At 40.0% G+C, this 27535-nt stretch overlaps 1 protein-coding gene across 1 annotated transcript in view; it reads left to right on the plus strand.

The window, feature by feature from the left end:
• LOC132818739 (cytochrome P450 4B1-like) overlaps positions 1 to 27535 on the plus strand; it is a 63841-nt gene that overhangs the window by 13509 nt on the left and 22797 nt on the right. The window contains exons 3-6 of the mRNA XM_060829790.1: positions 9673 to 9717; positions 14721 to 14848; positions 17659 to 17786; positions 26566 to 26717. Of these exons, the coding sequence (XP_060685773.1) occupies positions 9673 to 9717; positions 14721 to 14848; positions 17659 to 17786; positions 26566 to 26717 (453 nt within the window). The remainder of the gene's footprint in view (positions 1 to 9672; positions 9718 to 14720; positions 14849 to 17658; positions 17787 to 26565; positions 26718 to 27535) is intronic.

Consider the following 27535-nt stretch of genomic DNA (forward strand, 5'->3'; position numbering starts at 1 on the left):
TATATTGTCACAGTTGTCTCTAAATGAATGTTTCTTAATTTTGTTTAGACAAATATGCTAATACAGGTGCATGAATTTGGAGGAAAATAAAGAAAATAGCAGCTTATTTTCAAAAATCAGTTGTTTGAAATATTGAATGTCAAAGGTATTAATATATGTGGGTTTCAAATAGAAGACTTTGGGATAGGAACAAAGATGGCTGTGGACTGAGCAGGTCGCCTGTCTATGTCAACATCTTGATGGCGGAGCGCAAACTGCAAAGGCAAAAATAGTTCAGGACATTATTGTGACATCGACAAAGGTGGGGTGTTGACTTGAGTGGGATCCATAAAAGTAGGTAGTACTGTATCTATTTTGTCCACATGCTTCAGGTCATGATTCTGTGGTGATTGTTGCTTGTTCTACAGCAACAGAAATTTCTTCACATGATATAAAGATAAAATAGAATTTACTGGAGAAAATGTCAGCAGGTCTGGCGGCATCTGTGGAGAGAAAACAGAGTATTTCGAGTCCAGTGACCTTTCTTTAGAACTTAGAATTTCTGAAGAATGGTCACTGGACTAGAAACAATTACTCTGTTTCCTCTTTGCAATACTGGAAGAACTGCTGAGTTTCTCCAGCAATTTCTGTATTTGTTTGTTTCAGATCTCCAGCATCCTAAATTCTTTGTTTTATTTTATTATGAAATAGAGTTAACCAGCTATATCTGTGGTATTTTGTCAGATTAAGGTAAAATACGTGCCAATGACAGTGAGATTGATTTTCTGATCTCCACAAAGGGGAATGAACAGAGATCAGCACTCAATGTACTTAGACTAAAAGCTGTACCCTCCTCTAAAAGCAAATATTTAAGTTACTGTCAGAGCTGATGCTACAGTCCAAGGTCTGGACTAAAATACCTTTGGGACAGTACACAATTCTTTACTTGATTACAGTCACACCCTGTCTTTTTTGAAAATCACACAAGCTGCCATCACCTTGGAGGTCAGAGATTTAAAGTTTCACTTGATTGCCATTATTCCTTCAGATGAGTGAAGGTGTGTGAATTTTACCACTGTCTGGATGCTCCATTTCTCTTCATGCATCCACTGTCAAATTTTCCATAAATAAACGTGCCACCCCAGGTTCTGAAACATGACTTGAATGTGAAAAGTGTTTAGGATAGCATAGTCTTGCGAAAACAATGAATTGCATCAAAATCGTGTGTAATACCACTGTACCCTCCTATTCTTTTCAAATGATAGCAATACATCATGTTGACAGTCTCTTGCCTCTCCATAATAAAAATTAATATGTGCAAGAGTGAAATGCTGCGAACTCTGGAAATCTGAAATAAAACAAGAAAATACTGGAAATGCTGTTGTGTTTATTGTGAAGTCAGATTGTATAAATGTAATTCCTAATTAGCAGATTAGATTATTTTATCTGACTTTGCACCACTTTCAAAACAGCAAAATGTTCTGCCTTGATAATTCAGTCTTTGCACGATGTATTGCTGATAGAAAGGTTGAAGTAGGGAAGCATAACTGAGACAAATATTTACATTCTGTTCACACTTTGCACAGTGAGATGAAACAAAAAACATAGGGCTTGACTTTCTGATGAATGCCTTCGCATGACGATTGCCAGTCTTTTCCTAATTTTTCCCATTGGTTTGTTTTGATTTAGATTTTATTGTCATGTGTACTTAAGTACAGAAATACGAGAGTACAGTGAAAAGTATGTACTCTTGCCACACACAGCACCATCTTAAGTAGGAAGGTACCGAAATACAAAAAACACAGGTACAAAGTAGTAAAAGAGACAAAGTTTAAGAAACTAATCATTACCTTCGTAGAACAAGTAGAAAAATAAAGACATAAGGTAATAGTTAACAGTAAAGTCCTTCTTAATATAAACCAGCAAAAGAAAGGAATAAAGTTACATGATCAACAGTCTTTGACAAGCCCTCCACTTAGCTCACTCACTGAAAGACCTCAGCTGCCTGTTCTGGGCATCACCACTGCAGACATGGGGTGGGGTGGGGGGATGTCCCTTACCGATTGCTCTTCCCGTGTTTGGCTGTGCTGCCGTTGCTGCTGCTAGTGCTGAAGCTACTACCTCCCCAGGCTCCTTCTGCTGCTTCTGGAACATTCCCGGGCAAGACACATTCTCACACTGAGATACTGCCACAGGCCAGCTAGTGTCTGGTCTGAGACGACACCACACCGGGCTGTGAGACTGTCACATGCCATCGTGAGACCAGGCTGCGAGACTGCCACAGGCTGCCGAGTGTCCAGTCTGAGAGACTGTCGTGTGCCATCGAGAGACCACCACATCGACTGAGAGACCACCACGTGCTGCTAAGAGACCAGGCTGAGAGACCGCCACATCAGACTGAGAGGCCACACTGTGCTATCGAGAGATCACCATGTGTCATTGAGAAACTGCCACGGGCCAGACAGTGCTAAGAGGACACCTCACTGGGTCTGCACTGAGCCAGGAATGAAGAAAAGACAAAAAAAAGCACAAAGAGAGAAACAAAAGAGAAATAAATGAGAAAGGAACAGACAGAGCAGACAAAGTCTGGCTGAAGCATCCTACTCTGCTGCAATCTTGGTTTACATTAAAGCAGAGCGCTGCATTTCTGGCAAAAGATTCCAATGATAGCTCACTCAGAAACTCCTTGTCGTGCAAGTTAGTTGGGGAAGGTCAAAATCTATTTATTGGCAGTACTTATCATATTGTGAGATTAAAATATCAAACTGTACATTGCTTAAGTACTTAGCTATGCACTGAAGCGGTGTGTGAAGTTAAGGAGTCAGAGGGGTAGGATTCCTGACAGGTTGTCTATCAAAGAGTCAGGTAGTTAGGGTGCCTAAAATATTTAAATGGCACTTAAACAGATCACATTCACCCATGGATAGCGTTTATAAGTACTCTGTCAATTTGCGACATCTGCACTGTGGGTTAATGACATTGGAATAGCCAACATGGGATGAGAACCCTGGTCAAATGATCCTGCTGTGTTTGGATTTTCCTCTTATATGAATTATACCTATCCCCTTCCCTGTCAGAAAAATTTGGAATTGTTGGAAATATGTTGGGGTGGGGTTGTGGGTGGGGGGTGGGTGGGTGGAATTAATTTGGTATGCTACATTTAGTTTTCTGTAAATGTGGCCCATGGTTTATTATCTCTCTGCATTTAGATGCTTCAGTTTTGTACTAAGCTTTAAAAATTGTTGGAGCCCTTTTAGTGAAAACTCTAAGAGTGATGTAGGGGCCTGTTGGAGTAGGAGCACAATTAGAACAAAGAACATTTACAGCCCAGGAACTTCGGCCCTTCAAGCCTGAGCCAATCCAAATCTACTGTCTAAACCTGTCGCCCAATTCCGAAGCAGCTGTATCCCTCTGTTCCCCACCTACTCATGCATTTGTCCAGAAGCATCTTAAGTGAATCTATCACGCCTGCCTCTACCACCTCTGCTGACAACGCGTTCCAGACACCCACCACCCTCTGTGTGAAGTACTTGCCACATGTATCCCCTTAAACTTTTCACCTCTCACCTTGAAAGCGTGACCTCTCGTTATTGAATCCTTCATCCTGGGAAAAAGCTTATTTCTATCTACCCTGTCTATACCCTTCATGATTTTCTAAACCTCAATCAAGTTCCCCCCTCAATCTCCTTTTTTTTAATGAAAACAAGCCTAACCTACTCAACCTCTCTTCATAGCTAGCATCTTCCATACTGGCAACATCCTTGTAAACCTTCTCTGCACCCTCTCCAAAGCGTCCACATCCTTTTGGAAAAGTGGCGACCAGAACTGTACACAGTATTCTAAATGTGGCTGAACCAAAGTCTTGTACAATTTTTGTATGACTTGCCAGCTCTTATACTCAAAACCCTGTCCAATGAAGGCAAGCATACCATATGCCTTCTTGACCACTCTATTCACCTGTGCAGCAACCTTCAGGGTACAATGGACCTGCACTCCCAGATCTCTGTGCTCATCAATTTTTCCCAAGGCTCTGCTGTTCGTTGTATAATTCGCTTTAGAATTAGACTTGTCTAAATGCATCACCTCACATTTGCCTGGATTGAACTCCATCTGCCACTTTTCCGCCCAATTCTCCAATCTATCTATATTCTCCTGTATTCTTTGACAGTCCCTTATGCTTTCTGATGCTGCGCCAATCTTCGTGTCATCTGAAAATTTGCTAATCATACTAACAGTGCCCTCTTCCAGATCATTTATTTTTATCACAAACAGCAGTGGCCCCAACACTGACCCCTGTGGAACACCACTGGTCACCTTTCTCCATTTCAAGAAATTCCCTTTAACTACTACTCTATGTCTCCTGTTGCTCAACTAGTTCTTTATCCTCCTAGCTAGAACACCCTGCACACCATGTGACTTCACTTTCTCTATTAGTTTACCATGGGGAACCTTATCTAAGTTAAAGCTCCAGAGCAATCTTTGATGTATCTTAGCTTACACCTCAAAGCATCAACTCACAATCCCATTTGGGGTCCTTCCTGCAACTTTGGGAATCTGTAACTTGGTTGATAAAATGCAGGGTTAAGGTGTATCCTACATAGTTAATCAAAAGCGCTTCATCTTGAATAACGAAGGCAATAGAACTGGTGATCAAGTGAACCAGCCTCTTTTTTTTAAATCTTAAGCTTCCTAACACAACTTTCATACCTCAAGACCAAAGCAAAATTTCATTATAGATGAGTCTCTTTCTCTCTCTCTCTCTGTCCCCTATTGACATTGCTGTCATTTTATAAAATTCTGTGTATTCCCAACTTTCTCCAAATGTAGAGAAACAAAGAGTATACTTTTGCAAGAGAAGCTATTGTTGTTATAAATGTGGCATTGGTGAAGATTCTCACAAAAGGATACAGTAAGAGATTCAGAAATGGGATGGAATCTCCATACATTGCAACACAGCTTCTCTTATGATAAAGAGTCCTTTGTTCATGTATAGCTAGCCAATAACTGTTACTGTTTCAAATCCTTGAATGTTTTGTGATGTAGGTGTCAGAATTTCTTGATTGTGTGTGGTGTATAAGTTTCTGAGGATTTTAAAGCCACCAAGATAAAACTCTTACAAAATTTCCTCTTTCCTTTCTGGGATGCAGAAAGATTGCCTCCTTTAAGCTAGCATTATGAGAAGATTGGTCAGCTGAGAGCTGTTATTGTCAATACATTTAGAGTTAGCAGTGAAAGAAACAAGATGCAGCAGTAGACATTATTCAAGTTTCCTTTCTCACTTGGCAGAAATAAATCCTCAATTTGTTATTTCAGGTAAAAGTATAAACATATCCTTTATAAATGTATTCATGATATTGCAACAACAGAGGTGATCTTTCCACATAATAAGTAACTAAGAAACTTAAACAAGGTAGCAGATTTATGATTAGATAGAAACATTGATTAGCAAAGATAGAAAATATGTGTTTAATTTAACAGTTAATAACATGTCATTTTATATGTCAGATAAACCAAGCATTAAAGACGTTTTTCATCTTAACCCCATTTGACAAAATTATAACAGAGAAATTGGGGTAGAATTTCAAATTAGGCTATGGCCAAAGAGGCAGTGTCACATCGGTTGCTAGTTATATGTTCCACTCTATGTTCCTTTGCATTGACTTTTCATGGAACTGATTGTCTGGCAAGGAATATAAAAACTTTCTGATGCAATTCCATTTGTTTTACAGTACCACCACAGGAGTACAAACCCTTTATTTCTGCATGACTAGTGGCATTTTGAATCTTACTCAAATTTTAGTTATTCATTGATTGAGTCAGTATTCAAGATGGTGTAATGTTGACTTTCATGGCACTGTTACAGAGCAACAGAAATTGTTCCAAAGAGCAATTTGAATTCATCTGGTTTAGCAGTTGGAAGAAAGTGAAAAAAAATCTAAACGTGGGTTGCAATAATTTCATGGAAACTATCTAAATGATTTTTGTCTGTTTTTTTTATAACTACTTCTTTTCTATCAAAGGTTATTCTTTCAAATGACTCAATTTGTTGTGAATTTAAAAGCTCATTGTATTTTTTCCTGTTATTCAACAGATTTCATTGTGACTATCTTGCCTAGACATGAATTAGGAGCAGCAGTAAATGATTTGACAACTCTCGCCTGCTCCAGTTATTCATAAAATCATGGCTAATCTGATCATGGCTTCAACTCTGCTTCTGTCTCTGCACCATATGCCCTTTGATACTACTCATTATACCTTCAAGCTAACTTGTTTTGATTCATGTACCAGGACATCCAGATTTGTCTGTACCACAGAATTCTTCAATCTGTCTTCATTAAAATAATATGTTGCTTTTCTGTTCTATTCCTACCAAAGTGGACATGTTTACTCTTTCCCACGTTATACTCCATCTGCTAAATTTTGCACATTCACTTAATCTCTGTATATCCTTTTGCAGTCTCCTTCCATCCTCCTTACTTGCTTTCCAGACTACCTTTGTGTTATCAGCAAATTTAGCAATCATTCATTTAAACCATTCATTCCAGTCATTTGTATAGGCAGTAAATCATTGAAGCCACAGCATTGATCCCTGTAATTGATCCACCAATTACATTTTATCTATCTAAAAATAACCCACTTAATCTGACTGTCTGCTTCATGTTAGCTAAGCAATTCTCTCTGTATGCTAAAATGTTATCCCCTATACGATGAGCTCTTGTTTTGTGTATTAGTTGATGCACTCAGAAACGCAGCAAACTTCCTTTGAAAGCATTTTTAAACCCACAACTACTATCATCTAAAATAATATGGTTGCAAATACATGGGAATTTCACCACCTGCCTGCAAGTTCTTCTCAAAGCCATTTATCATGAAATACATTGCTGTTCCTTGATTATTGCTGCATCAAAATCCTGGACTTCTATCCCTAGCAGCATTTTTGGTGTATCTCCACCAAATGAATGACAGTAGTTCAAGAAGGCAGGATAATACCACATTGTCAAGGGCAATCCATGTTGGGCAGTGAGTTTTTGAACTCAGAAATTGAGTTTTTGAAAGAATGACATTTGGAAGAAGCAAGTGGTTATAACCATAAACAAGGTGAATATTTGAGTGCCAGGTTCAGAGGTGGAACATCTCAGATTCAAGATTACTTTAGCAAAACCAGAGACCCTCCCATCATTGAGAACACTCCTGCCTTACCACTTAATTATATATTTCCAGCTAACTTCCTCTCAGACTTTAATTTTCACTCTTCATTTTTGTTTTAGACATTCTTTGTTGATTTTTCAATTCTGTCCAATCTTCTGACTTACCACTAATCCTCTAGACTTGAGCAGCATCACTTCGCTGGTGAGCCCACATATTTTCAATCAGAACTTTGTATAGCAGAGTAAATAAGGATCGGTAGATCAACCATAGGCTGAGGAGGGCTTTGCTCCTGATAAAATGCAAGGGCCCTTTCAGACTATCACCCTTGGAGTGCTCTTGTGGTGCAATGTTAGTGTCCCTGTCTCTGAACCAGGAGGCCTAGGTTCAAGTCCCACCTGCCACCTGAGGTGTGTTGTCCCATCTCTGAACAAGTTGATTAGAAAATGCCTTCTGAATGCCCCCTTAAAGATAATTGTATCTGGAATAGGAACATTTTAAGTGGGAGAGACATTGACAGGTGAATGAAAGAGGAGGTTGAGAAGAAGTAAGTTCAGAATCAGAGAGCTGAGACTGTACTTTTTGTGCCCTGGCTTTATGGTGTGCTGATAAAACAAAGAATGTTGCAACTTTGGGCTCCATAGCACCTATGGCTGTGACACCACATTGCTACTTATGAACATAAATGGCATCTGGACAACATGCGTACAATTCCAGCAAGTCTTTGCTGAGTACCATTTTGATGAAGATGTCAGCAAGGTCTTTGGAGTCAGGACCAGAAGGATGCCTCTGCCAATTGTCTGTGTGGAGTTTGCAGATTCTCCCAGTGTCTCTGAATGAGATTATTCCAGGTGTTTCACTTTTCTGCCACAGTCCAAAAATGTGCAGCTTAGGTGCATTGGCCTTGGGAAATGCAGGGTTACAGGGATGGTGTTGAAGTGTGGATCTGGGTGGGATGATCTCCAGAGGGTTGCTGTGGACTTGATGGGCTAAATGACCCCCTTCCACATGGTAAGGATTGTATGATTTGATGAAGCTATGTTGCCTCCCTGATGCCAGGATAAATGATGTCATAGAGACGTTACCAGTGCCGTAGTGAATTATATAATTCGTGTTTGGTAGAAATTTAAACATACAAGGAGCACTTGTTAAGTGGAGAGGAGGTGTTCGTAAGGGAGATTTAGAAATCTAAGGAGAAAATTTGAGGCAACAGAATTGTGTAGAAACATGGGTAAAGACAAACAGAGTGAGTCAAGAAAGAACAAAGGGTGGGATCTTACAATGGCCTGAGCAATGTGGGCCAGGGAACATTTGTGTCAGAATCATTTGAGATGTCTGTCAAAGTCTATTTCAATACTTGCAACATCTCGTAGGATCTTTCATGCATTTGTGATGAGGCGAGTTTTTCACTCAACAGCAGTGATCTGCAAATTAAGGAGGATTGTATCTTATTAACTCCGCTGCTCATCTCATTAATACGCAGCTTCCTTTCTTACCAAATGTGCCGGACGATCTAGACATTAAGAATTCTCAACATGGAAGTCAGAATGGGTAACATTCAAACAAACAAATCAAAATGTTAAATAATGTAGATTCCATTAAACTCAGCAAGTAAGTCTGTCTGTGGTAGGCTCAAGAAGTTAAGAATAGCATTTCATTAAATGAAAATTATTTTCAGTCACCTGTTCAGACACGTTATGACATGTTTCTTTCCTGTCTGTGTGTATGGGTGTTAGGGGAGTTTGTAAGAGGGTGAAAGTTTTCATTAATAGAGTTATATGCTGCTAATTACTTATTTGTAGCTGGAGGCTAATTAAATTGTCACATTTATTGAGTACAGAAACCTCGTCTATACTTTCTGTAAACCTGTGTCTAGAAGACAAGGCCATTGGGGGATTTTGTGTACTTTTTAAAGTCTTTAACTTTCGTGACAACTCTGGGAACAATAGGGCCTATTCTCCAGTGTGCTAACCCAGTGAGATGTGACAAGCAGTAGCAATTTCAGGATTAGGAGTATTTTAGAAATCAGCTCAAAACTTTGATGATACTGGTAAAGGTAGAAGATTTTTAATCAAAATTTTGAAGAGGTTAGACAGGATAGACACAGCGAAGATGCCTCACCTGGCTGAGAAACTGAGAAATCTAGAACATATTTGCACTGTTTTAGGATAAGAATTGATCATTTACAAATGAAATGAGGAGAAATGTCTTTACACAAAGAATTGAGAATCTTTGGAATTCTTGATTTCAAGAGAGCTGTGGATGCTCCATTATTGACTATATTTAAGACTGATCTCTGCTGAAGTCTGTCAAGGAATCAAGGGATCTGGGGCACAGGCAGAAGAGCGGAATTGAAGCTGAAGGTCAGCCATCATCATACTGAAGAGTTCAATGGAGTGTATGATTTATTCTTTCCTTTACGTATTGTAGTATAATGTGCCTTGATGATTTTAACTTTACTCTTTTATAGCGTTTTACATTGAATAATTGGGAAAAAAAAAGTAAACATCTCTGAATTACATCTGTTTGAACTTAAATGTGTTACAGAGCCAAAAGACGATATGGTTTACCAATTTATAACTCCTTGGATTGGTAAGTATCCCACATCATTACAGTTTTTATTTTCATTAATCATGGGAGGTGCATGTTGTTGGCAAGGATAACATTGATTTGGGTCAAAAAGCGTGGTACTGGAAAAACCGGTCAGGCAGCATCTGGGGAGCAGGAAAGTCGACGTTTCAAGCATAAGCTCTTCATCAGGAGTGAGTTTGGCCCATCCTTAGTTGCCCTTGAGAAAATGGTAGTGACCACCTTTTGGAATCATTGCACTCACTGCAATCTGGGTCCACTCATTATGTGATTAGCAAGGGTGTTTCAGGTTATTGACCTATTAACTGTGAAGGAACAGTGACATACTTTCAAGTCAGGATGCAGTGTGACTTGGAGGGGAACTTGCAGGTGTTGTTACAAACTTATGATTCAACGTCAGGCAATTTGGCAATCAAGCCTGCTCTACCATTCAATAAGATCATTGCTAATCTGATTTTAACCTCAATTCATACTCCCAATAATCTTTAATCCCTTGATGATCAAGAACCTACCCACCTCTGCCTTAAAAATATTTAAAAATTCTACATCCACTGCATCCTGAGGAAGGAAATTCTATAGACCCACAACCCTCTGAGAATGGATGCCCACTTCTTAGAGCTGCAGACCCAACTGGAGTTTCAGTGGTCTCAGAAATGTCACTGGCCAAGGTGGTAACTGTAGTCAGTACAGGATGAAGGAGAGGGAACCTTCATATTAAGGTGGCTTTGAAAGCCAGATAATGTTGTTTTAAATTTACTGCATCAGGGTCAAGCTGATCAGCCACATTGACCAGAGGAGTGAATGCAATGTTGGAACTATTGAGATGGCCATTTATACTGGGATGTCCTCTTTGGGTTGGGGATCAGCTATTAGAATCATGGAATCCCTACACTGTGGAAGCAGGCCATTTGCCCCAAAGGGTCCACAGTCACCCTTTGAAGAGCATCCCACCCAGACCCACCTCCTCTACCCCACCCCTTTAACAGTTAGTAAATTTGTAGTTTGCAGATTACATCAAAATTGGAAGTGTAATGGACAGTGAAAAAGGTTACATCAGATTACAATGGGATCTTGATCAGATGGGCCAATGGGCTGAGGAGTGGCAGATGGAGTTTAATTTAAACAAATGTGAGGTGCTGCATTTTGGGAAAGCAAATCTTAGCAGGACTTGTAGACTTCATGTGTTGCTGGAAAAGCGCAGCAAGTCAGGCAGCATCCAAGGAGCAGGAGAATCGGCGATTCCTGAAGAAGGGCTCATGCCCGAAACGTCGACTCTCCTGCTCCTTGGATGCTGCCTGACTTGCTGCGCTTTTCCAGCAACACATTTTCAGCTCTGATCTCCACCATCTGCAGTCCTCACTTTCTCCTTATACACTTCATGGTAAGGTCCGAGGGAATGTTGCCGAACAAAGAGACCTTGGAGTGCAGGTTCATAGCTCCTTGAAAGTGGAGTTGCAGGTAGATAGGATAGTGAAGAAGGTGTTTGGTATGCTTTCCTTTATTGGTCAGAGTATTGAGTACAGGAGTTGGGAGGTCAAGTTGTGGCTGTACAGGACATTGGTTAGGCCACTTTTGAAAAATTGCATGCAATTCTGGTCTCCTTCCTATTGGAAGGATGTTGTGAAACATGAAAGGGTTCAGAAAAGATTTATCAGGATATTGCCAGGGTTGGAGGATTTGAGCAATAGGGAGAGGCTGAACAGGCTGGGGCTGTTTTCCCTAGAGTGTCAGAGGCTGAGGGGTGACCTTATAAAGGTTTACAAAATCATGAGGGGCATGGACAGGATAAATAGACAAAGTCTTTTCCCTCAGTGGGAGAGTCCAGAACTAGAGGGCATAGGTGTAAGGTGAGAGGGGAAAGATATATAAGAGACCTAAGGGGCAATGAGGCTAGTATGATTGCAACATTCAAAAGGCATCTGGATGGGTATATGAATTGGAAGGGTTTGAAGGGATATGGGCTGGGTGCTGGCAGGTGGGAGTAGATTGGGTTGGGATATCTGGTCGGCATGGATGAGGTGGACTGAAGGGTCTGTTTCCGTGCTGTACATCTCTATGACTCTATAACATTGCATTTTCCAAAGCTAATCCACCTAGCCTGCACATCCACGAACAGCCAACATTTCCTCGTCTTTCACCAGTGAAAAACAATAGTCTTAGATCCAAAGAAAGTAATCGTATATTTTCTTGTATTAAGTCTATCTGTCATAGCTTTTTCTATTCGCTTAGTCTATCTTGTAATTTCCTGCTTCCTTGTTAAGGAAGAAATGTTTGACCAAGCCTTCAGAAGAAACATTTGCTCTCTGAACAACATGACTTGATAATTTCCTTTGTACCTGAGTTAGGTTTAATCTCATCATTTTCATGCCAAAGGTAACACCTATGATGGTCCTGCATTCCTGAACTGTTCTGTGCTCATGTGCTGAAAGGGGAGTGGTACTTGAGAAACAGTGTTGTTCTCCCATGAATTGGATATTTGGATAGACAACTACTGATGTGTGACTTAAAAGCATTTGTGGCAGCATGTTGGCTCTGTACTGCCTCACAGCGCCAGGGACCCAGGTTCGATGCCAGCCTTGGTCGACTGTCAATGTGGAGTTTGCACATTTTTCCCACTTCTGCCTGGGTTTCCTCCGGGTGCTTCAGTTTCCTCCCACAGTCCAAGGATGTGTGGGTTTGGTGAATTGGGGCACAGTATTCAGGGATGTGTAGGTTAGGTGCATTGGTCCGGGGTAATTATAGGATAATAGTGGAGGGGTATGGGTAGGTTACGTTCTGGAGGTTCAGTGTGGACTTGTTGGGCTGAAGGACCTATTTCCACACTGTAGGGATTCTATGATGTGGCATTTGGATAAGGAGAGGCTCAAATCATAAACACTGTGGCATCAATTTAGTTGGGAAACATAGAATTGGTTATCCTTCCATTATAAAACTGTTAACACCTCACCTGCTTAAGTCAGGCTAAAGGACTGACCACAATTTCCTTCCTCTAAAGCCAAATTCCACATGAGCCAACTCTGTTCTAGCTACATATTTGAATTTGGAAATATTGTCACTTTGGAATAAAATTGAGGCGATGCACTTTCTGATCAACAGGAGTTTATATTTTTAATTCCTCCAAGTGTCAGTGTGCTCTACTTGAATGTTGATGATTACTGCTCATAGCATACAGTTCCCTGGCAAATACCGTCTTCCTCAGGTAGCCATTCCTGTTTTGATAAAAACAGCATGAGCAGGATTTGAACCTGGAAGATATCTCAACAATACCAAGTCTTGTTCTTCCATCCAAAGTCTATTTGCCTCCTTTTTGAACATGAGTAACTAGATATCATTCTGAGTTATTTCCGTCCCAAGCACAAATGCTGAGACCAAATGTAGTGCTCACCAGTCACCCAGCTATAACCAACTAAATCAAACAGGAAAAGCACTTGGACTTGGGACTTCTTTATTTTGTAGCTTGGTACTGTGCTTTAATCATTTTTTGAGAGGAGGAAAATTTCTAAACACAATGTACATTGAAAGTTTGAGGTTTTAAGTCAGTAGAACATGACCATAAGGAATGGCATGAATATTTTGAAGCAAAATTATTCGCTTTTGTCAGTCGACTTGACTATTGTTTCATAGTTATTCATGAGTGTTACCTACCTTGAAAACTTCACCCAAGTGTAATTCTAGCTTGCAATTCTTTGTCATAATAGTCACCATCATATTGAAGTAAATCCTGTTCCCATCTGGCATCATTACAGTTAGTATACTTCACCTAAGCTAGTATTGTTTCATGCTTAATCATGCTGAATCCAATTGTACTGCTTGGTTACCAACCTAACTGAAAATCAACAATTTCTATTAAGACCAATAATTAAGCAACACAGACTGCATTTACTTCATATATAGAACATTTGCACATTTTGTCACTGGAAAAATACAGGATACAGAGCTAGCGATTTCAATTAAAAATTGAAATAACATAAACCATCACTTTAAGTTGTCCCATGTTAAATTGTTTCAATTTAATATCATGTCTTTAATAGGGCCAGTATTTGCAGTTCATGTTGCTGATTCATGTTAATGTTTCCTGTGACAGAGTCATGTTTGGTGCCATTATGGTGTGGCCCCTCCTGCTGGCAAGTCCCCTTGCTGCTTTCTGACACTTTCTTGGCTGTTCCTTCTGCCTTCTGACCTGTCTTTACCTCCCACTGGCTCACTCTGTTAGTCACCTCTCCATTTGCTACACCTCATGCTCATCAACACTCCTGTTTGCATATCTTCCCAGCCATTGATCCTGTTGCATTTGACCCTCTGGTTCACTACCTCTCCTTTTGCAGTTCCCCTCCATTACCCTGCAACTCAAAACTGATCTCACTCTGTAGTTTGCCTTCTAGGTAAAAACAATGACTGCAGATGCTGGAAACCAGATTCTGGATCAGTGGTGCTGGAAGAGCACAGCAGTTCAGGCAGCATCCAACGAGCAGCGAAATCGACGTTTCGGGCAAAAGCCCTTCATCAGGAATAAAGGCAGTGAGCTGGAAGCATGGAGAGATAAGCTAGAGGGGGGTGGGGTGGGGAGAGAGGAGCATAGAGTACAATGGGTGAGTGGGGGAGGAGAGGAAGGTGATAGGTCAGGGAGGAGAGGGTGGAGTGGATAGGTGGAAAAGAAGATAGGCAGGTTGGATCAGTCCGGACAAGTCATGGTGAAAGTGCTGAGCTGGAAGTTTGCAACAAGGATGAGGTGGGGGAAGGGGAAATGAGGAAGCTGTTGAAGTCCACATTGATGCCCTGGGGGTGAAGTGTTCCGAGGCGGAAGATGAGGCGTTCTTCCTCCAAGCGTCTGGTGGTGAGGGAGCGGCGGTGAAGGAGGCCCAGGACCGGCCTTCTGTCTCTTGTCACTCATGTCTCAAGCTGTCATTCACAGCACCTTCTGGGAACACAACTGCAACACTAATGAGGAACTAATGTATACACTTTAACATTTAATGATATTAAGAAGTGATATCTTTGATTCCCAGGTGATGGTTTACTGGTGAGTGCTGGACAGAAATGGTTCCGCCACAGACGACTGTTAACACCTGGGTTTCACTATGACGTTTTGAAGATGTATGTAAGACTGGTTGCGGAATCCACCAAGATCATGTTGGTATGTTCTTTTCAAAAATCTTTAACTCATTATAATTTCATTGTTCTGTTCTTTTTTTAAATAGGTGCTTAATTGTATTATGGTTTAATTTTCCAGTACGTAGTTATTAATTTTTGCTGGCAGGAAAGAGATCATTTCAATGCAGCAAGTATACTCATTTATTACACTTAGAACATATTTTACTATATTGATTACACTCTGACTAATCACAGTCTACCTATTGATTTGTGTTTTATTCAGTTAACTAAAATAGACAGTTTACAGTTAACAGCATGTCCAAGCTGACCATAGACCAACCATTCGCCCTCCTCTTCCTGTGCTATATATTGGTGTTCCCTTTCTATATTTGGTTTCTTGTCTGTTAGTCCAAATACGTATAAGATGAGAAACTTCAACTTTTAGTAATCCCTTTTGCTTGTCGTACCTGAAAAAATGAATGTTGCTGTTGTAAAAAAGGACAAGGGACATTTATTTTTAAGAAATGTAAGTTGAAAGTAAACTTCACCATCCCCATCTCCACTCACAAATGTTGAACCACTTGAAAAACAACTGAGCCCACTCCAGCTCTACAAAAGGAAAATAGGCATTGCTTCGAGCCAAATTGGATAATTCCTGAAAATGGGTGCATTGATCAGTACGCTCAATTAACTCATGTGAACAGTACAGGTCACATGGCAACTTGGTGCTGCCTGCTTTTCATTAACTGAGTACACCAGCAGTGGGCCTAAAATGGTAACTTGTAGCAACCTGCAGCTTTAAAAGGAAAGGTACATTGGAGCAGGTCATGTAGTAAGGAAACCTGACATGTGAAACATTGAAGTATAATACAACAGGAGAAAGCTGGCTCTAAGGTTTACATAAACTGCACATTGATGACTTAGTAGATGCAATGAAACATAGGAGAGATGTCCCATATCTGCACGGAACCAGCCACTTCTAAGGAGCACTTAGATGCTCTCTGAGCTAATAGCATGGAGAACTAGGTGTTAAATACACAGGATCTATTTGTCGTACCATAACTGCAGCACCAGACTTAACGATTGCTCAATTTACCGGAGTCCTGCCTGTCACCGACCAATAAGCACAATGCATTTGTATGCTTTGCTGCACCTCATACACTTAGCATTGTTACAGGCCTCACATCCACATCTCTCAGCTTGCATACACTACCATTTATTCAACTATACCAGTCGCATTAGCCAAATAGACTGCACACTCCTTACTGACAAGTTTGATGTTCTTTCAGGGCAAGGTGAATCCAACCCAGAATCAGCAACGTGAAATGGAAGGGGCTGGCATTCTTACATGTCTTAATTCTAAAGGATAGTTATCAGGATGCCCGTTGCTGAGACCATACATTGTAGCAGAACTGAAATTATCAAAACATCTTTGTAGCTAATCCTCCATCTCAATCCCACGTTGTCCTCATCTCACATTTCATTCTGACTTCCAAGCTGCTGTTTGTGTGTGTTTGTGTTTGTGTGTGTGTGTGTGTGTGTATGCCTTTTCTCCCCAGCACAACTTTACCCTTTTCCCATACTAAGTACCTTCTGGCAGGGAGCAGAAGATTAGCAAGAAGACAGTGAAAATGAAGATGTACCATCAATTGATTACACACACAACCACCCTTTCATATTCTAAAACAGTTCATTTCAAGGGTCGTAGAGGTGGCATCTGCATGTGGCCAGACACTGAACAGGGAGCTAGGATAACATAGGTGTGAGTTTTATTACAGAGGACTCAGATGGGAACTTCATTGGGGAAGGCTGTATAAGAATGCTGATGTTAAAATAACTCCACAGAGGCTGGTATTTCATCATCAAGTCACACTTCGTTCACACATGGAGGGTACTTGACACTGGTTCAGCTTCCTCAGCTTTCACAGAGAACAGAACGTTTGACACGCCTATTTATATCTGTCAGCCAGGGCTCCCTGATTGTACCAGATTAACAGCCTCAATCAGGGAACTCCTATCCCATGAGGTCCACCTGGCTGATGTTGTTACAATCACTACATTCCCCCCTCCCTAAGTCTGGGGATGTAGACCAGTTCTTTACCTTGGAGCCTTTCTTAGCCTTGGATATGGGTGACATATACTATACTATAGCCTTCCACTTGTGGCATCTCGGAAGAAATTCATCCTCTTCTTCAGGTGGTAAAGGCATTGAGGCTGCAGCATACACCATGTCCAAGTCAGCCTCCAAGCTTTCTTCGACAGAGGAGGAGAATAAACAGATTCTGACATTTCCCGGCTGTTCTGAGGGGTTGGGTTTGTTTTGCTCCAGCCCCCTTGGCAAGTTGGCAGCTTGCATGTGTCCGCATGTTTGTTCAGGACCACCCCACATCTTTTAACACAATCAACAAGTGTTGCTCAATTGCACATCACAATCCCTGCATCTCTCTTTGCAGGCAGTTGAATGTTAGTATCCAAGAAATGTGACTGTAAGTGAGTTTGTCTCAGCTTAAACTGCAGGCATATAACTAATGTCTGATTGTTTTATTATTGGGTTTTTATTTTTTGCTTGCTTTAAACTTTACTACTAGACCTCACCAACATGAAATTTTCCCCAGTTCACTTCAGCGCTAAGATTTAAGTGTTCCAGCCCCTAATAAGCCTGACTTCTCACTCAGTTCTGGAAATGTACCAGCTGTATTTCACAAGAAACTGAAGAAGGAGGAAGTAGAGAAAAAAGACAAATCAACAAAAATAGTGCATTGTATTTTTTCAATTTTTTAATAATCTCATACTTTTTGATTCACTTAAGGGTTTCTTAAAATGAGTTGAAAATTAATTTATTTGTCTGTACAGGATAAATGGGAACAAATTTACACAAAAGAAAGCCATACACTGGAGCTCTACCAACAAATCAGCCTTATGACATTGGACAGTATTCTGAAATGTGCCTTCAGTTACTGTGGCAACTGCCAGATTGAAAGGTTAGCATTGGAAAAACGTTACAAAGTAGTTTTTATTACAGTTTTCTCATAATGAATGAAAATAGACACATACATGCATAAATTGTCCTACATATAATCTTATATTTTTTTGTAACAAATAATATTAAATACTCCCATTAATGTCAGCCTTGCTATATCATTGATCAGGAGGCAATTGTCTTAAAACACTTACACATTGAGTTGCCGTGATTTAAACATAGACCAGTATAAATTGATGATTAACTTATAAACCTCATTACTGCCTCATTTTCCTACTGTAGGTAGGTGTAGATAATGCTCTGGCCCCGATTATTAGTCTGTAAACAATACAACCCCAAAACCAGGAGAAAGATTTCAATTAAATTGGTTGCATAGATAGTCTATAAGTTAAAGAACTAATTAGCTTTTGGTGAATGTAGATATATCTGGGTCTTAGATTGATTAACATTTTCAGAATGTTGTTGATCATTTTAGTATGTTATGGATTGGCTAAGCAACTGTGGTGGAATTTGTCAGCATTGTCATTACGTTCAGGATTTTTAGAGCAGACTTTAAAATTGGAACCCCTACTGTATGGAAACAGGCCCTACAGCCCAAAAAGTTCACACCAACCCTCCAAAGAGTATTCTACCCAGACCCATTCCCCTATCTTATGCACCTAACCTATATATCCCTGAACACTATGGCCAATTTAACACAGCAAATTCACCCAACCTGCACATCTTTAGACTATGGGAGGAAACCGGAGCTCCCAGAAGAAACCCACTCAGACACAGGGAGGATGTGCAAGTTCCACACAAAGTCACCCAAGGCTGGAATTGAACTCAGATATCTGGTGGTATGAGGCAGCAGTGCAAACCACTGTGCCACCATGCCACACCATGCTGATTTTTGGAAGGCTTTACATAGGGATGGAAGTTTTTAATAAGAAAGATATAATTTTGTATCAGCTTTGTAGTTACAGAGCACCACTAGCCAGGGAAAAGGCATCAAGGAAGAGCTGCTTAATTTAAAAAAGGATTGAGTTAATACTGCTTGACACAGGAATGGACTCTACTGAGTTCCTTCATCCTTTGTATAATCTATGATAGGTCAAGAGTCTTTATGAAAGCCGTAATGCTGCTCTGTTTGGGTGCAACAATGCTTAATGACTGACTAAGGTCCTGTGTGCCAAGGATACCTGAAAAATCATCAAACTCCAGATTAAATCAAGTCGATTTCAGCTGTTGCAAGTAACTGCTGAAGATGTTCATTTGACCACTTACATTAATTTAGAAAGATTCTGCCCTCTCTCATAATTCTCTCATTTATATAACTGCAATTCAACCAGATATCTAAGGCTGGCAATTGTCCACTGAGGTCCAATCTGACTCCGTTATATGTATTCCAAAAAGTGGAATTTTCAAGCCTGAGGATCAGGATGGGGTAGAGCTGGGCAGACTGACCCTGTAGGCAGTGCCTAGGTGGCCACAAGGGTTTCAAAGGTGGAGGGGTGGGGGGGGGTCTTGCTACGAATCCTGTCTTAGTTCTACGGGAACCAGCTGTCAAGCGCTACTGTGCAGGCTGCCCTCCTGTGCAAATCATGCATCACCAACTTTCCCTGTTCGCAAAAATTAAATCTGTTAGAAATGGAGCAGTGGGAGAATAGAGGAACTCTGGCATCTGGGATGCTCCTGCTATTTTTAAGTGTTACTTTTAAAGTAGAAGGAAGGGTTTTGGAGAGGGGATATCGAGGCATGCGCAACATAGCAGGGCAACTATGATAGCCAGTGTGGGGCAGGAAGGGAGAGAGAGAGAGTACAAGCCCTAAAAACAAAGCAAAAAACAGGATCAAAGGGAGAAACATGATTAAACATGCAAAATTAATGGCACATTGCATTCAGAATAAAGTAAATGAATAAATGACACAAATATAAGTTAACGTTATGATCTAATAGCAATTGTGCAGAGATGGCAACAGGGAGATTAAAGCTGAGAACAAAATATTCGGGGGATGTGTGATTTTTCAAATGGACAAGTGAAAAGGAATGGGTCATAGAGTCATAGAGACGTTCAGCATAGAAACAGACCCTTCGGTCCAACTCGTCCATTCTGACCACATATTCCAACCCAATCTAGTCCCATCTGCCAGCACCTGACCCATATCTCTCAAACCCTTTCTATTCATATACCCATCCAGATGCCTTTTAAATGTTGCAATTGTATTAGCCTCCACCACTTCCTCTGGTGTGGTGGAGGCTAGTACAATTGAAACTGGGTATACAACCCTCTGCGTGAAAAAGTTGCCCCTTAGGTTTTTTTAAATCTTTCCCCTCTCACCCTAAACCTGTGCCCCTTTTCTGGATTTCCCTACCACAGAGAAATTTATCCTATCCATGCCCCTCATGATTTTATAAACCTCTATATGGTCACCCCTCAGCCTCCAACGCTCCAGGAAAATAGCCCTACCTTATCCAACCTCTCCCTATAGCTCAAATCCTCCAACCCTGGCAACATCCTTGTAAATCTTTTCTGAACCCTTTCAAATTTCACAACATCTTTCCAATAGGATGGAGACCAAAATTTCACGCAATATTCCAAAAGTGGCCTAACCAATATCCTGTACAGCCGCAACATGACCTCCCAACTCCTGTACTCAATACACTGACCAATAAGGAAAGCATACCAAAAGCCTTCTTCACTATCCTATCTACTTGCGACTCCACTTTCAAGGAGATATGAACCTGCATTCCAAGTGATGGTCTATCCTTTTCCATCACTATTTTAAAACTAATAGAATTATGGTTGCTAGCCCCAAAGTGCTCCCTCACTGACACCTCAGTCACCTGCCCTACCTTATTTCCCAAGAGTAGGTCAAGTTTTGCACCTTCTCTAGTAGGTATATCCACATACTGAATCAGAAAATTTTCTTGTACACACTTAAGAAATTCTTCTCCATCTAAACCCTTAACATATGGCAGTCCCAATCTATGTTTGGAAAGTTAAAATCCTCTACCATAACCACCTTATTATTTTTACAGATAACTTAGATCTCCTTCCAAATTTGTTTTTCAATTTCCCTCTGACTGTTAAGGGGTCTATAATACAATCCCACAAAGGTGATCATTGTGATGGAGATCATTTTGTTAGTACAAGATGGAATTAGTACGATAGCAAAAAATGAAAGACATAGAATTCATATTAGTAGAGATCAGAAATAGCAAGGAGAAGACACTGTTGGAAGTAGACTATAGGCCCCCTAACTGTAGCTATACTGCAAGACAGAGAATATTTTAGGAAACAATGAGGCCATGTAAAAGTGGCATTTTTAAAATAAGAATGATAGATGATTTTAATCTTCATGTAGATTGGGAAATTCAATTTGCAGTGGTAGCCTGAGAAAGAATTTATAATGTATTTGGAACTTCTTTTTTAAACAAGATGTTGTGGATCCATCCAGTGATCAGGCTTTTTTTGGATCTGGAAAGTTTAATGAAGCAGGTTTAATAATTTTTTTTTAGATTAATAGTTCCTCTAGGGAACAATGATTATAACAAGGTAAGATTTAATGTTCAGTTTGAGAGTGAGAATGTTGGTTCAGTAAACAACAGGTTGAAATTTATATAAGGGTAATTAAAAAGGGAATGAGGGTAGAAGAAAGTGAGGACTACAGATGCTGGAGATCAGAGCTGAAAAATGTGTTGCTGGAAAAGTGCAGCAGGTCAGGCAGCATCCAAGGAGCAGGAAAATCGATGTTTCAGGCAAAGCCCTTCTTCAGGAATGCCTGGAGTTAACTGGGAAAGGTACCTGCCAGAATAAGTAAATGGTGAACAATGACAGACATGTTCATAACTCACAATAAAGATAAATGTTACTCAGGAAAAATGATTCTGGAAAGGGGATAAACCAACAATATCCAAAGAAGTTCAGGATAGTGTCAAGTTGAAACAAAAACATACAATGTGGTGAAGATTAGTTGTAAACCAGAATCTTGGGAACAAAAAGTTTAAAACAACAAGAGGCCCAACAAAGGGAGAACATAAACTTTCAGGTAAACTAGCAAATAACATAAAAATGAACAGTAAGTGCTTCTTTAAATATACAGAAAGGATAAAGTGAACATAGGCTTCTTGGAGAATAAAGTTGAATAAATAATAATGATAATAATGAACCAGAAAATTACAATGCAGTTGAAAAATACCATACATCAGTCTTCACAGTGGAAGGTACTATTAACATTCCAACAATACTAAATAGTCGAAACACAGAGGGGAGAGGAAATTAACACAATAAATATCATGAGAGAAAAGATTACGAAGAAAGCTAAAGATGTACATGTCCTCAGGGCCTGATTGTCTGCATCTAAGGATATTGAATGAAGAAGCCCCAGAGGATGTGCAGTTAATATTCTTCCGAAAGTAGAAGAGTCCCAGAGATTGGAAGACTGTCAATGTTACACTTTTATTCAAAAAGTGAGGGACACAGAAACAGATAACTATAGGTCAGTTAGCATAACATCTTCAATTGGAAAAATGTTCGAATCTATTATAAAGGATTTAATCATGGAACATTAAGAAATACAAGATAAAAGAAGCAGAGACAGAATGGCTTCATGAAGCCTGACAAATTTATTAGAATTCTTTGAGGAGGTAATAAGCAAGATAAATGGGATCTAGTAGATGTAATGTGGATTTTTGTGGATCACCTATCTTTTTTGCTAAATTCCTTTCCCAGTCAACCTCAGATAATCTGCTCTCATCCCTTTGTAATTATCCTGACCAAAGTTTCGCACAGTTTGTTTCTGACTCAAGTGATATCTGGATTTTCAAAAGACATTGATTCAAGAGGCTGTCCATGAGGCTACTTAATAAGATAAGAGCCCATGGTGTTGGGAATATTACATTAGCATGGATAAAGGATTAGCTAACTCATAAAAAATAGAGCTGGGATAATGAGGGATGGGGCATTTTCAGGATGGCATCTATAACTAATGGAATGCCACAGGAATCAATACTGGGCCACAAATATTTACAATATTTATGAATAATGAATGAGGGAAATGAATGTACTATCGCTAAGTTTGCAGATGACACAAAAACATTTGGAAAGACAAGTAATGAAGATGACACAAAGAATCTGTAGAGGAATGTGGACAGGTTAAGTGAATAGGCAAAATAAACTTGGCAAATGGAATTTCATGTGGGAAATTGCAAACTTATGCACTTTCACAGGAAGAATAGAGGAACTGAAAAGTTTTAAAATCAAGATAGACTGCAGAATGTTACAGCACAGATGGGTTTAGTTTTCCTCATTCATGAATCACACAAGGCTAATGTACAAGTTCAGCAGTTAATAGAGAGAGCAAATAGAATGTTGACCATCATTTCAAAGGGAATGGTTTATCAAAAATAAAGTCTTGCTAAAACTGCACAAAGGCAATAGTTGGATCACACATGAAATATTGTGAATGATTTTGATCCCCTAATTAAAGAAATATGTACTGTCATTGGATGCATAGCAGACAAAGTTCATTAAGTCGATTTCAGATATGGAGGGATTGTCTTATGAGGAGTGGTCAAGTAGATTGGACTGTCCTCAATGAGTTTAGGGAAATGAGAGGTGACCTTGTTATTGAATACAAGATTCTTAGGAGACTTAACGGGATAAGTGCTGAGAGGATGTTTCTCCTTGTGGGACACACAAGGATCAAAGGACAATCTTAGAGTAAGAGGTAATTCGTTTAGGGCAGAGATGAAGAGAAATTAGTTCTGTTGGAGAGAAGTAAATCTGCAAATTTCCTTGCACAGAGAGCTATTCAGGCTGTGTCGTGTAATATATTCAAGGCTCAGATAAATGGACTTTAAATCAGTAAGGGAATCAAGGATTATGGGAAGCAAACAGGAAAATAGAGTTGGCCTTCTTCTTCCTGACTCCATGAAATTCAGTCCCTAAATTCAAATTATGACATGTACACGAAAGGGTAATTCTTCTACGGTATCTGCTTTATCTTATAATCTGTATCCCTTTAATGTGAAGCACTGTGATCAACTTCAGAGCTATAAACAAAGCAGTGCCCCTAATGGAGAGAAGGTACACATCAAGTCCCAAATGTGGTCATGTGACAGGGAAGCCGCAATACCTCTCAGACACTTTGTTTGCTGCATTTCAGGAATTTCGATTTCTCCTGCTTGGTCATTTGTCAAAATTGATCTAGATCAGTGCAGAAAGGTCAAGATGGTGGAATACATACACATGGCTTTGGGACTTGCCCGGCTGGTTGATTTAAAATTGGAATCAATATAATCCGAAGTAGGAAGGGTAGAAAATTCCAAAACCTAACAGAGGATGGCATGTGCTTACTTGAAATTCTTGTAGATGGGTTTTCAAAACAACAGTACACAGAAGAGGTGAGACATCTATTATTTTCATAAATGCCTGAGAGGTACATCTAGACAAATTAGTTTTGCCTAACAAATCTTTGGACATTGTCATAGAAAATGAAGGAAATGATGAACGATCCTTTTATGTTCATTGCTGGGAGGTGAGTCATATTGGCAAGGCCGGAGATTATTTTCCATCCTTAACTACCCTTGAGAAAGTGATGGTAAGCCTCCTTTTTAAACTACGGCAATCCATCTGTACAGCTACACCCACAATGCTGTTTATAAATGGAGTCCTAGATTTTAGATCCAGTGACTGTGAAGGAATGGCAATGTAGACAAGCCATGATGTCCTGTGACTTGGAGAGAAATTTTCAAATGCATCTGCTGCCTTTGGCCTTCCTGGCAGTACAGGTCATAAGTTTTTGAAAGATGTTGTTGAAGGAAGCTTGGCATCTTACTGCTGTGCGTCTTGTCGAGGATACACACTGCTGACAGGATGTACACTGACAGTGGCAGAAGGGAATGCTTAAGGTGGTGGATTGGGTAACAATCAAGGCTGCTTTGTCTTGGATACTGTCAAGTTTCTGACTGTTGGAGCTTTACACATCCAAATACGTGGCGAAGATAACATCATACTCCTGACTTGTGCATTGTAGATGGTGCACAGGATGTTGGAGTCAGAATTCCCATCATAATAGCTGAATGAAAGATGCAATATGGTCCAACACAATTTATTTGGATTTCCAGCTTTTAGTGGTCATGTATCAGAACCTTTTAAAGGATAATGTGCATTTGTAACATTATAAGCAGTTGGATTTAGGATGATGGAAAATGGAGGAAGGTAACATCACAGTGATTTTGTTAGTCCCACTGGAATGCTATTTACACTATCCAACAAAAATACAAAGAATAGACACAGCATTCACAGAGAAGCTTTTAAACTGAAGTTTGACTTGTCAAAGTTTATTTTGACTGATTTTTAACAAATCCAAATTAGAGAAAGAAGGTCTGTTACTAAAATGTCAACCACTGAACTTTGGAGCCTCTTGCAAAGTCATAATCTTCTAAAGTTGTTTCTTTAATAATCAACCAAGTTTGCTGAGAAAAAAAATTAAATAAACTCTTCTGTGGATATCTTGTCAAATTTGACATCCTTCTATTGAATATAACAGTTGAATCAAATAAATTTGTTAGTTTAAAAGTTGCAAAATAACAAACTGATAATTCTCTGCTTTCTGGATAAACAGGGAAGGGAATAGTTCAGGGAACACTTCATCCCCATCACCCACTCCTCAGGTTAGTGATCACTCAACATTGAAAAGACAGGCCAATGAGAAAGCAGTGGCATCGCTGCTAGACAAAGACAGAGACTATTTCCAAAAGAATCAAATCCTATTCCTTGTCCCACTTCCCTCAACAATTCCATATCCAACCCACAGCTTGGCGGTGCCTGGAGATGGGTGTCAGTCAGAGCTGAAGGTAAGTTCAGACTTATTTTCTTTGATCCCTATTAAAATTGCTGCACAGTCCAATCTAAATCAAGGTAGGAATTTCTTGGTGAATGATAGACTTTAAGAAATGTAGTGGAACAGAGGGATCTTGGAGCTCAGGTTCACAGTTCTTTGAAAGTGGAGTCGTGGCTAGATAGGACAGTGAAGAAGGCTTTTGGCACACTGGCCTTCATCAGTCAGGGCATTGAGTATAGAAGATGGGAAGTTCTGTTGTAGTTGTACAGGCTATCAGTGAGGCTGCACTTGGACTATTGTGTTCAGCTTTGGTCATCTTGTTAGAGGAAGGGTGTTATTAAACTAGAAAGAACACAGAATAATTTTACAAGGATTTTGCCTGGATCCAATGTCTGAGTTATAGAGAGAGGTTGGACAGACTAGGACTTTTCCCTTTAGAGCATAAGAGACTGAGGGAGTTCTTATAGAGATGTATAAGATCATGAAAGGCATGGATGGGGTGAATGCAGTCAGTCTTTTTCCCAGGGTTGGGAAAGCGAGAACTCGAGAACATCAGTTTAAGGTTAGAGGGTAAAGAATGTAAATGAACCTAAGGGGCAACTGTTTTACACAAAGGGTGATATTCATGTGAAATGAACTGCCAGTGGAAGTGATTGAAGTGGGTACATTAACAACATTTAAAAGGCATTTGGACAATTACATAAATAGGAAAGCATATGGACCAAGTGCAGGGAAATGAGGTTAGCATGGATGGACATTTTAGTCGGCATAGACCAGTTTGGGCCAAAGAGCCTGTCTCTGTGCTGTAGGATTCAATGATTCTAAATCATTATTCACAAACTAATGAATATCAAATGTGATGTCATGACTAACTTTTAACTGATGACATTTTAATTGTATGCTGTGTGACTGATTATGAACTAAATTTCAAGGACTCTCTCGATTTTTCAGTGACAGTTCATACATCAAGGCTGTGTATGAGCTCTGCTTCCTCGCCAATCAGCGGTTCAGAACCTTCCCGTATCACAGTGACCTTATTTACTATCTGAGTCCACATGGATATCGTTTTCGGAAAGCCTGCAGCTTGGCACACCACCACACTGGTAAGTGTAAGGACAGTGGCACAGACTAACAATGATCAATTCAATTAAGTTCATTGTGAAGTTTATCCAGTTTAGTTACATGCCAAGTGTTGGTTTTAAATGTAAACAATTATTGTCATTGTTTTCATTCTCAGCAAGTTAGATGGCTGATCCGTGAATGATGCGGAAAGACAAAAGGAATTGTTTTTCAGATTTACGAGGAGATGGGGAATGTTAGGTTTTATGGCAAGTGGTACAGAAAATCCAAATGGAAGTCACTGGATCAAAGTGAATTCAAAATTCAACCAGAGAGGGAGGTGAAGGAGTGGGCAATTGGTCGGAATGGACGGAGGGACAGTTGAAGTAACCCTGCTTCAGTTGTACTGATATCTGATTCTGTGGTCTGCAGTCAATTTACTAAATGACATTTAGAATGGAGAAAGTCAGGACAACCATTGAGCCGGGAACCCAAAGCCAGTTAAGAGTCTGATTCCACTGCTGACATTTTGCAATTCGCAATGGGGTGGGTGTGAGGGGTTTGGGGACAGCAGGGTGGTGCTGTTGTACGACATTTGGCCCAGTAAAAGCTGGCAATTTTCCTATAGACGTGGAGGATTTCCTTTCTACTTGTTTATCCTGTGACCCACATTTGGCAGTAAGGGTGCCCCTGTGGAAAAATTCCCCCATACTTAGCAATTAGTCCTTTGAATTGCATAGAATTAAATAACATGCCCTTCAGCCCAAAAAGTCCACACCAACCCTCTGAAGAGTAATCCACCCAGACCCATTCCCCTACCCTATTATCCTATATTTACCCCTGACTAATGGGCAATTTAACA

Source organism: Hemiscyllium ocellatum, chromosome 9, assembly GCF_020745735.1.
Source record: "Hemiscyllium ocellatum isolate sHemOce1 chromosome 9, sHemOce1.pat.X.cur, whole genome shotgun sequence".
Lineage (NCBI taxonomy): Eukaryota > Metazoa > Chordata > Chondrichthyes > Orectolobiformes > Hemiscylliidae > Hemiscyllium > Hemiscyllium ocellatum.